This window comes from Gossypium hirsutum, chromosome D01 (assembly GCF_007990345.1).
Source record: "Gossypium hirsutum isolate 1008001.06 chromosome D01, Gossypium_hirsutum_v2.1, whole genome shotgun sequence".
Taxonomy (NCBI): Eukaryota; Viridiplantae; Streptophyta; class Magnoliopsida; order Malvales; family Malvaceae; genus Gossypium; species Gossypium hirsutum.
The window spans coordinates 49,215,628-49,226,328 of record NC_053437.1 but is presented as its reverse complement, the minus strand read 5'-3'; the positions used below and the strand labels follow the sequence as shown (position 1 = coordinate 49,226,328).

Below are 10,701 nucleotides of genomic sequence, written 5' to 3'. Positions count from 1 at the left end.
ATTAATTTTAGTTTGTATTGTACCAATTCAAAGTCATTGTTTGATTCTACTTTTTGATTCTTCATGCAATTTGTATTGTAATAGTTTGATACTTGTGATTTTTTAAACATATAATTGTATTTGAATTTGAAATTTAGTTCTTGTACTTGTATTTTTAAGAATTTATTTTCTCTACTTTTCAAATTTTAAAATTTAAGTTCAACTGTTAATAAGGTTAATTTTTTTGGTTGAATTCAAGTTTTTAATAACATGGCTACTAAGTGAGTACTTTTTTTATTTCAAAATGTCACAACAACAAATTTAACCTAAAAAAATTAACAGTATTAATAGCTGGACCTAAAATTTGAAATCTAAAAAGTAGAGAGATTAAATGCCTAATTTTTTAAAAAGTACAAGGACTATTGGCACACTTTAACCTAAAAAAATATAATTAGATAAATATTAAACAAAAATGATATAATTAGATAAATTAAATTAATTCTTAATTCAAGATAACAATGTCTTTGATTAAAAAGAATAGGTAAATTAGTCTGTGTATATTTCATCCTTTCATTAAATTTAAATTTATGCTATTAAATGTTTATTTTGGTATTTTATATATAAAACATAACAATAAATTTAGCCAGATTTATTATAGAACAATTAAAAAACAGAGTATAAAAGTTAATGGCTAAATTTTGTTATTATAGAACAATATTTTTGATATTTTTACTCAGATAATTTTAATAGAAAAATAATTCTACTCATTTATTTACCGTATGAAAGAATCCGACTTGTATGCCTAGTATAAGAACTACTTTACCCTAAGGGTCTGTTTGATAGGGGGAAAATATTTTCCGGAATTGGTTTTCCACATTTTACGTGTTTGATTGTTGGAAAATGAATTCCTAAGGAAATCATTTTCCAAAACACGGGTAAAATCAACGCATATTTCCGGAAAGTGTCTTACCCCTTAGAAATCGGTAAGACATTTTCCACAGCTCATCTATTCACCCTTGAAACCATTTCCACAGCTCCTTATCATCTCTGCCTCATCTTCTCTGCTAGTTTTGCTAATTTTAAGTTTTGTTTTACTGCTGACAGTCTTCCCTAACCCTATCTCCCCTCCTCCCTTTTTTTTCCCAAATCCAAAATCAAGGCATCAAGCTACCTCCGTCCTCCACCGATCCACCTCCACCGGTCCACCCCCAGTCTACCTCCGGCCCTCCACCCAATTCCAGAATCAAGCATTTAAGGGTTTGTTTATTCCCGAATCGCCAACAAATTCGTATTTAAGGTAAACCGTTTGTTTACTCATTGATGTTCATGATTTTTTTGCGTTGTATTTTGATTTTTTGGGTAATAATGTTGCTAATTTTAACTTTTGCTTTACTATTCAACAGTCTTCCAAATCTCTAACCCTATCGTGCCCTCCTCCCTTTTTTTCCTAATTCCAAAATCAAGGCATCAAGCTACCTCCACCGAGCACCGATCCACCTCCACTGATCCACCTCTACCGGTCCACCTCCAGTCCTGCTCCCAGTTCCAGAATCGGGCATTTAAGGGTACAAAGACTTTTTATGTTAATTATTTTCTTTGTGGGTAATAATTTTGATTTTTTGTGGAAAGTAGTAGATATATTGATTATTGAATAATGATTTTTTTTCTTTTTTCTTTTATAATCTGAATGATGGATTTCTACGATTCTAATTTCTATGCCCTGAGAATGGTTTTTCGTTGTATTTTGCTTAATTTTTGCGTTTTATTTTGCATAAGGTAATGTCTGTGGAAAGAAGTAGAGATATTGAGCATGTTTTGGGATGACTCGGTATTTTGAGTTTAGGTGATATGAGCATGTTTTGGGATGACTCAGTATTTTGAGTTTAGGTGATTTGAGCATTTTTTGAAAGCCTACAACTTAGTCAATAGCAAATCTCAAGTTGCTGATGTTATACTTTTATGAATTTCTTATGTTCTGTTCTAGAGGATTTGATGGTTATTTGTTGGTCACTAAAATAATGCTCATATTTACTATACTAAAAGAATTTAAAAGACAATTATACCTTAATAGTATTTGTTATTGATGTATGAGGAAAATGTAATTAGTCAACTATTATGGAAACATGTATTATTTAGACTGATTTTATGTATCAGTTACAGTGATTTTAGAATCTTAATTTTTTAGGAATCATTTTACCTTGATCTTAGAATTGATTTAGAGGATTTCACTTCAAACTTTAAACCAACAGCCCCACTGGATGTGGGAATACTTAAAAAGTATCTATATTGCATTTAGAATAAACTCAACTTTAGTACACAAGTGGCCAGAAAAGAAAAGGAAATAAAAAACCTTAGATGCTGCATGAATGATGCATTTGGTGTATTGCAGGGGCCTGGAAAGGATAACTCTTATTTCTTTTCTTCTTTTTTTTTTTTTTTTCTGAATGTCAGATATGATAACTTTTATCCAAGAACACATATGATGCTCCTTTAAAAGGAGGATACGAGTACCAATTTGGCTTCTCATACAATGTGGCCTAGGAGAAGCTATCCTCTTTATTCCTTCAAATCTGATCATCTTCATAATCCACTTCAATAAATACACCACAAATGGTGGGTGAAAAGGAATGTTGAATGATAAGATAGCAACATATGCATATGACTTGGAAGAAAAGGAGAGGAAATACTTGATGTACTTAAGATATGTGGTTTAGAATTACTAATCATGTAGGTCATATATTTGGATCCATATTTATTGATTAAGTTTTTAGTATATAAGTGCCAACAGCTCCGTAAACTATCAGCGATTCAGAGTTCATTTTGCTAAGCAAACCATTTTCTTATAAAGGGCTTTGCTAACAAGCATGTTTATGGCACTCTTTAAAGTTAGTAAATGTATTATTTATAATAACATTGTATCATGTGCAATAGTTGACAAGTTTATTCATCATTTCTAATGCTTCAGAAGATATTACTATATATTAGCAAAATCCTATTACAAAATGTAATTTGTAGACACAAAGCATTTGTTATTTAAAATATACCACTATTCACTTTATGTAAGAATATATTATTTAAAATATTCAAAACTGTTTTATTTGGCCTACAAATATGTAACAATTCGCAAAGCTGTTTGAAGTTTTTAAGAAATCATTAACAATTCGTAAAGCTGGTCATAATTAATTAAATAGTTAGTGAATTCTAATCTAATGGTGATTAATTAAATAGTTAGTGAATTCTAATCTAATGGAAAAATAAGTAATTTTATTTTATTTTTTTGTTCATTATATGCTTATCAAATATATTGAAGTATTGTATTAACCAAATCATTTATTGAAGTATTGTATTAATTATGGCAATTAGCTTGATATGTATGTATGCATAGTCATGGTAACCAAATCATTTATTGAAGTATTGTATTAATCATGATAATTAGCTTAACATATATTAATATATGTAAAAATAACTTTTCCGAAAAATATTTTCAAAAAATTTATAAACAGCAAAAAATATTTTACAGAGATTCAATCAAATACCAGAAAATATTTTCCAGTAAATTATTTTACAGAAAAATAAAATATTTTTCATAAATCATTTTCTGAAAAATATTTTACTGACCCTAAATTCAATAATCCAAAATAGGTTAAAAACTCTATCGTCTTCTTGATCTAATGTTTTTGACTCAGATGGCAATTTCGAAAAATAAGACGGCTCCTAATCTCAAAAATGGGTACAGAAGTGGAATAAAAAAGAAAAAGAAATTATGTTAATTGGTATAGAAATTTGTTTTCATACAGAGCAGCAAAGGGTACTTTTGTTATCATAAAGTACAGCCAATCCGAGAATAGATCTCATCTGTTATATTATTTTATATTTAAAGACAAAAATTAATAATATATACTGGTAGTACCGGTACTACAGTGTTGTAGTAGTATAATGTATAATTTGTGTTTGGAATTAGAAACTCAGAATCTTGAGGGGGGTTTTGATTCTTTTTTGTGGTTACTGTGAAAATTTTTCCTTTTTATCTTCCTCAATTCTGGGTTTTCTATTTTGCCATCCTCAGTTAGAAAGCTATATTGCTGGATAAGATAAGCATCTTTTTTTCTTTCCCTCACGGTCTAAGGCCTTACAGTCCGTCACATAGTAAATTTGGAGTTTGCTGGGAGAGGGTTCTTCTTATCCCAAGGTTCTTAATTTTCTGTTGATGCAGAATTTTACTACACAGTTTCTATAGATTTGACAGTGGGTCTCTGTCTTTAGCTGGAATTAAGAAGGAAGTGAGACCCACAATTGGTCACTGTTTCTTGGATGAGTTTGCTCCATGTATTTGGGTTTGGTTTAAAGGTGGGGCATCTGCTTTGGATGTTATATTGCTGGGTAGCATCTATGATTTCCGTGAACTGGTTCATTAATGGTGAATTTAAGGGCGCTGAGGCAGTTCTCCTTGGTCATAGTGGTAGCAAGATGTGGTTGAAATGCTGGGACAAGTTCTCAAACTATAGCTTCAACATCCACCATCAATATTATCAGTATGTGGGTTCCAAGAGAATTAGCAAGACTTGGTGGAGAAAGCTCTTGTTTTCATGGATAATTGGTTGGATTTTGGCTTCTATTTCTATATTCTATTATATGAGCTTTCAAGCTACCGAAAAGAGGATGGAGACATTGACTAGCATATGTGATGAGAGAGCTAGGATGCTGCAGGATCAGTTTAATGTAAGCATGAACCATATCCAGGCCATCTCCATTTTGATCTCAACTTTCCACCATGGCAAAACCCCCTCGGCTATTGATCAGGTAAATTAATATCCTCATCTTGTAACTTTTAGTTAAGATAGATGATTATGCATTTCCTTTGCTTTATTGATCAGGATCAGTTTATCAAATAATGATCTTGTTAACTTGATAGCCAAACCAGGTCTGAGTGTTTGTAGTTAGGAATTATGATCCTTCTTTTTTTTGGATAACAAAGGGAACTCACTTTAATCACATCTAGAGGACTTTTGCGAGGTATACGGAACGAACTGCTTTTGAGAGACCTCTTACAAGTGGTGTGGCTTATGCTGTAAGGGTGCTCCACTCGGAAAGGGAACAATTTGAGAAGCAACAGGGCTGGACTATTAAGAGGATGGATACCCTTGAACAAAACCCAGTTCATAAGGATGACTACAATCCTGACCTCTTAGAACCATCGCCCATTCAGGAAGAATATGCTCCTGTTGTCTTTGCGCAGGATATCATATCACATGTGGTTTCTATTGATATGCTGTCAGGACAGGTTAGCTCTTTTACTATCTAAAAGCTTATTGAGAAACCCAAGGATCCTTGGATCACTTGTATTAAGCTTAACTCGACTGAAGATTTAATTGTACTACTTTCTAGTTAGGAAGAATAAAATATTTTCAATCTCTCAAGAATTTTGAATTCATTATTAATTACACTCTTCAGTTATGAATACTGAATTTCTTGTGTACCGATAGGAGGATAGCAAGAATGTATTGTGTGCAAGAAAATCAGGAAAAGGGGTGCTAACAGCTCCATTTAGGCTACTCAAAACAAATCGTCTTGGAGTTATTTTGACATTTGCGGTCTACAAGAGGGATCTGCCGTTGAATGCAACTCCTACTGAGAGGATTCAAGCTACTGACGGGTATGTTTTCAGTATGCACAAAAAGTAGGAATGTCCAATCAATGTCTCCTCCTTTTATAAAAATTAGTGGGAAGATGAATTCCTTAGGCTTCTCATCTCTGAAACCACATACATACATGAAAAAGGTAAAAGTTGCAATGGCTTACAGACATCAATGAAAATAATGCCTTGTTAAAAAGGGTGAACCAAGCTCTTTTCTTTTTAAACGAGATCCCTGATAGGATGCTCTAGTTAATGGCTCTGATAAGATGATCTCAATCAGGTATCTTGGTGGAGTGTTTGATATTGAGTCACTTGTGGAGAAGTTGCTACAACAGCTTGCAAGTAAACAAACAATCCTTGTGAATGTGCTGGATACAACTAATCAGTCGTACCCTATCAGCATGTATGGCTCGAACGCATCAAATGACGGGTTGGAGCATGTCAGCCTCCTTAATTTTGGAGATCCATTCAGAAAGCATGAGATGCGCTGCAGGTAGTTCATAGATTTTCGATTGCCCAGATTTCACCTTCTCTTTGATATGGGCCTTTGCAAGTGCGTGTCAACCTTTATATAACATGGACTGTTATCTACACCCATAAAACAAGGTTGTTTAATCTTCAAGAGATGTTCTAAATTGTTTTCCTTCTTTCTTCAAGAAACCAAAACATTTTAAAAATAACGTAACTTGAATATAAATCTTGGATTAATTTTGTTTTTATTCTAGGTTTAAGCAAAAGCCACCATGGCCATGGTTAGGAATAACCACTTCAATTGGCATCCTTGTGATTGCATTACTTGTTGGGCATATATTCCATGCAACAGTAAATCGAATTGCCAAGGTGGAAGATGACTGCCATAAGATGATGGAGCTTAAAAAGCAGGCCGAGGCAGCTGATGTTGCCAAATCTCAGGTATATGACATCTGAGTTATACTCTTAAAGCATTCTGACCTCTTACAGACATTTGGTCCTAATTAATTGTGACCGTTTTGCAGTTCCTTGCAACTGTTTCCCATGAGATCAGAACCCCAATGAATGGTGTTCTAGGTGAGTCTTGAAGCTTTAATTTATTTCTATAAAAGTTTATTTCTATGCATTGTATTATGCTCAAAAAAATTAAATTAAAATAACTAGTAGAGAATATCGATTACTTAACCATGACTGTGAGACACTTCTTTCAGGAATGTTGCATATGCTTATGGACACAGATTTAGATGTTACACAACTAGATTATGTTAGAACTGCTCAAGCTAGCGGAAAGGCTCTGGTTGCACTTATAAATGAGGTCTTAGATCAGGCTAAAATCGAATCTGGTAAGCTAGAACTTGAGGAAGTGCAGTTTGATCTACGAGCAATCTTGGATGATGTGTTGTCACTCTTTTCTGGGAAGTCTCAGGACAAAGGAGTAGAGGTGAGATACCTGTATCACACTGACTCACCTTATTCTGTTTGGTCCTCTCCTCTCTTTTTCCCTCCTTAAGGTGTTTACCCACAAGTCTAACATATATTTCATTTTGTATAATCAATTCGTGGGTGGTGCAGCTGGCGGTTTACATTTCTGATCAAGTGCCTCAGATGCTAATTGGTGATCCTGGGAGATTCAGACAAATCATTATCAATCTCATGGGAAACTCGATTAAAGTATGAGTTTGGTTCTCCTTTTAATGTATATAAAGCTTGTTAGGACTCAAGTTCTTTTCTAAATATATTTTATTTTACTAATTGAGTATATTGAAGTATGACCAATCTGTTTCAGTTTTAAACATCATGCCTTGCATCTAAAACGCTCTTCCTTTGTATCCAAGCTAGAAATAGTTAACATACTTACATGCATGTCGATATAAAAAATTTCTTTGCATTGGATGGCATCATGACTTTATCAATAGGGAGCTAGAAGCTTCAGCATGAGTTCAGTCTTATCCAACTTACGCTTTAGTAGCAATAAACCTATATAACTTAAATTTTTTGGTTCAGTTCACAGAGAAAGGACACTTCCTTGTTACAGTTCATCTTGTGGAAGAGGTGATTGATTCAATAGAAGTTGAGACAGAATCTTCATCAGAGAACACCTTGAGTGGTTTTCCTGTTGCAGATAGACGCCAGAGCTGGAAAGGGTTTAGTCAAGAAGGATTAATACATCCTTTCTCTCACAGCATTAATCTTATCGTGTCAGTTGAAGATACAGGAGAAGGAATCCCTTTAGAAGCACAGTCTCGTGTTTTCACCCCTTTTATGCAAGTGGGCCCTTCTATTTCTCGAACACATGGGGGCACAGGTATTGGACTAAGCATAAGCAAGTGTTTGGTTAATCTGATGAAAGGAGAAATCAGTTTTGCTAGCATTCCTAAGATTGGATCGACCTTTACATTTACTGCTATTTTCACCAGTGGCTCCTCTAGTTCAAAGAAGTACAAGAGCCAGCAAATCAACAAAATGTCTAACTCTGTTTCCTCCGAGTTTTATGGGATGAGAGCATTGGTTATGGATCCTCGACCTGTTAGGGCCAAGGTGTCAAAATATCAAATCCGACGGCTAGGAATCCATGTTGAAGTGGTTTCTAAATGGAAACAAGGTTTATCCAGCATATGCAGGGGGAGTAATGCTATAAACATGGTTATCGTTGAACAGGAAGTTTGGGATAAGTATCTAAACAATTCAACTCTCTTTTTCGATACCTTGGAGAAAATAGATTATGGTACTCCTCCAAAGGTTTTCCTCTTGTCTAATTCTATAAGTTCTTCCGGAGCAAATATTAGTACTGGTGTTTGTAACATGACTGTCATCCCGAAACCCTTGAGGTCTAGCATGTTAGCAGCAGCTCTACAACGCACCATGGGTGTTGGGAACAAAGGGAATCCCTGTAATGGGCAGTTAAATAGCTTGTCTCTTCGAAATCTTCTTCTTGGGAGAAAAATTCTAATCGTAGATGACAACAATGTGAATCTAAAAGTAGCTGCTGGTGCAATGAAGAAATACGGAGCAGATGTGGTTAGTGCTACAAGAGGAATAAAAGCTATTGAGCTGCTCACACCACCTCACCAGTTTGATGCCTGTTTCATGGATATCCAAATGCCGGAAATGGATGGGTATGTAATGCCATGTTAAATTTAGAACTTCCTTTTGCAAATCAACTTTTGAAACCTTAGAAAATAAGTCAACAAATATGAAAGGAAAATCTTCTCTAGTTGGTGAAATGAGCATTGGAGAGTTCTCAATTGGTTATATTCTTGGTCAGTGTTTAATGCCGAGTGTGTTTTCTTCATCTATGTACAGGTTTGAAGCTACAAGGAGAATTCGGGATATGGAACATAATATCAATAATCGTATTCACCATGGCGAATTATCAGTGGAAGCTTATAACAACGTTTCAAACTGGCATGTATCCATTTTGGCTATGACTGCAGATGTTATCCAAGCTACACGTGAGGAATGTCTGTGGTGTGGAATGGATGGATACGTGTCAAAACCATTTGAAGCTGAACAATTATACCTGGAAGTTTCACGTTTTTTCCAATAGGCATGGGAGCACAATCTGTTGGAGACACTTGTGCATATGACAGGCCAATGGCATCAGTAGGAATGCTTGTACTCTAGCATACTCAGGATATTCGATTCTTTCACGAGTGAGTTCCTTTCACCATATTTTAAACTTTCCTTTTCTTTCAAGCATTTCCCTTCAAAAGGGTTTTGCTCATGAAGGTTTAGGTTCTACTCAAACCTTCAAATACGTAGCAATCATTCTCGAATCATAGATTTTATTTGTTTACCAGTCTCTTGACATCTGGTCATGGTTGATGTTTTTGCAGAGAATCGTCTGTTTCATAGCAGGAGTGTAAATAGAATGATGCATGTATCAAAAGCCTGTCGATTTTCTTTTCTTTGTGAATTGGGATTTCTGTGCAGTTAAAGAACTTTCTGATATATAACTTTAGGGTTAAATAAAAGGAAAACAAATTACGCATTGGAAAGGGATGGAAGAAATTGCTTCCTCTTAGTGTGACAGACAAATTCTTAGTTCAAAAGCTTGAAGATTTGCTTGCTTTCACGGCAACAGAAGGGGAGATTGTACCTTTGTATATGTTTGCTGTAATAAAAATGATAGAGAAATTAGGCTTTATTTTGTTTTAACAATGTTATCGAGTGTGTTTAAGTCTCGTACAATGACAACAATACTCTCATGAGCCCTCTAAATTTCCTTTTTTTATTTTATATAATTAAGGTAAGTAATTATTATTTAAGTAATATATATAAAATATTCTAAAAAATCTTTAAAAGATGAAGTCTCACTATTTAATTTAGCCCTGAAATATATAGTTTTTCTCACTTTAATCTTTAGATGTATTGTTTTATTATTATTATTATTATTATTATTAAAAATTACTTTCGTTCTTAAAAATTACTTTCGTTCCACTATGGCAGGTTGATGGTTAAAAATAGGCATAATGGTTTATCTGGTCTTTTAATTTTATAAAAAATGACATTTTAGTTCTCTATTTTTTTTTTGTTTAGCTATTGAACTTATATCGTTTGTCAAATCATCTCAAAATAAATGAAAAAATTAATGTCGATTACTTTTGCTAATGTATGTGGTAGTCTATGTGTATGCCGGTTAGTAATTAATTAATTTTTTAAAATTAAAAATATATTTTTTATAATTTTATTTTTATAAATTATTTTTTAAATTTTTAAATTTTAAAACTAATTAATTGTTGACGTGACATCCACACTTGTCACATCGTAAAGTTAATTGACGTTAATTTTTTATCCATTTTGAATGATACAACAAACAACACAAGTTTAAAAACAAAAAAAAAGACAAACTAAATTAAAAATTAAAAATAAATTTAAAAAAAACGGAAGTATCAAATAAATTATTGGGACTTAAAATGATGGCTACTCAATCTAGTCTATCAAAAGCCATCACATGACCATTTTTCCTCCTCAGTCATCTCCATGGAATACTAATTAAATTATTTTAATTCTGAAATCTTAAAAAAATAAATTAAAATGTGAAAAAGAAAAAAAAATATGTTCAACTTTCTAATGGAGTCTCCTCCTCCTTTACAAACAATCATATGTCGTCACGT

General features: G+C 33.4%; 1 protein-coding gene and 1 long non-coding RNA gene across 3 annotated transcripts; both read left to right on the top strand.

Annotated features, from left to right (window-relative positions):
- The first annotated feature begins 879 nt into the window (after positions 1–879).
- Positions 880–2,929, top strand: LOC107921906 (uncharacterized). Its single transcript, XR_001691136.2, has 3 exons — positions 880–1,276; positions 1,383–1,544; positions 2,431–2,929. It is a non-coding gene; the product is annotated as an uncharacterized lncRNA (long non-coding RNA).
- A 695-nt stretch (positions 2,930–3,624) lies between these two features.
- LOC107922254 (histidine kinase 3) lies at positions 3,625–9,775 on the top strand. Of its 2 annotated transcripts, none has more exons than XM_016852186.2 (11): positions 3,625–4,779; positions 4,979–5,260; positions 5,463–5,632; positions 5,895–6,107; positions 6,340–6,526; positions 6,610–6,661; positions 6,796–7,025; positions 7,157–7,255; positions 7,589–8,700; positions 8,888–9,237; positions 9,421–9,775. In XM_016852186.2, the coding sequence occupies exons 1-10, from the start codon at positions 4,291–4,293 to the stop codon at positions 9,129–9,131; spliced, it is 3,078 nt and encodes a 1,025-aa protein (XP_016707675.1). In that variant the 5' UTR covers positions 3,625–4,290; the 3' UTR covers positions 9,132–9,237; positions 9,421–9,775. The 2 variants fall into 2 exon arrangements, with proteins under 2 accessions (XP_016707675.1, XP_016707674.1); XM_016852185.2 differs by having other exon boundaries at positions 3,807–4,779; positions 7,148–7,255.
- Positions 9,776–10,701: the final 926 nt, after the last annotated feature.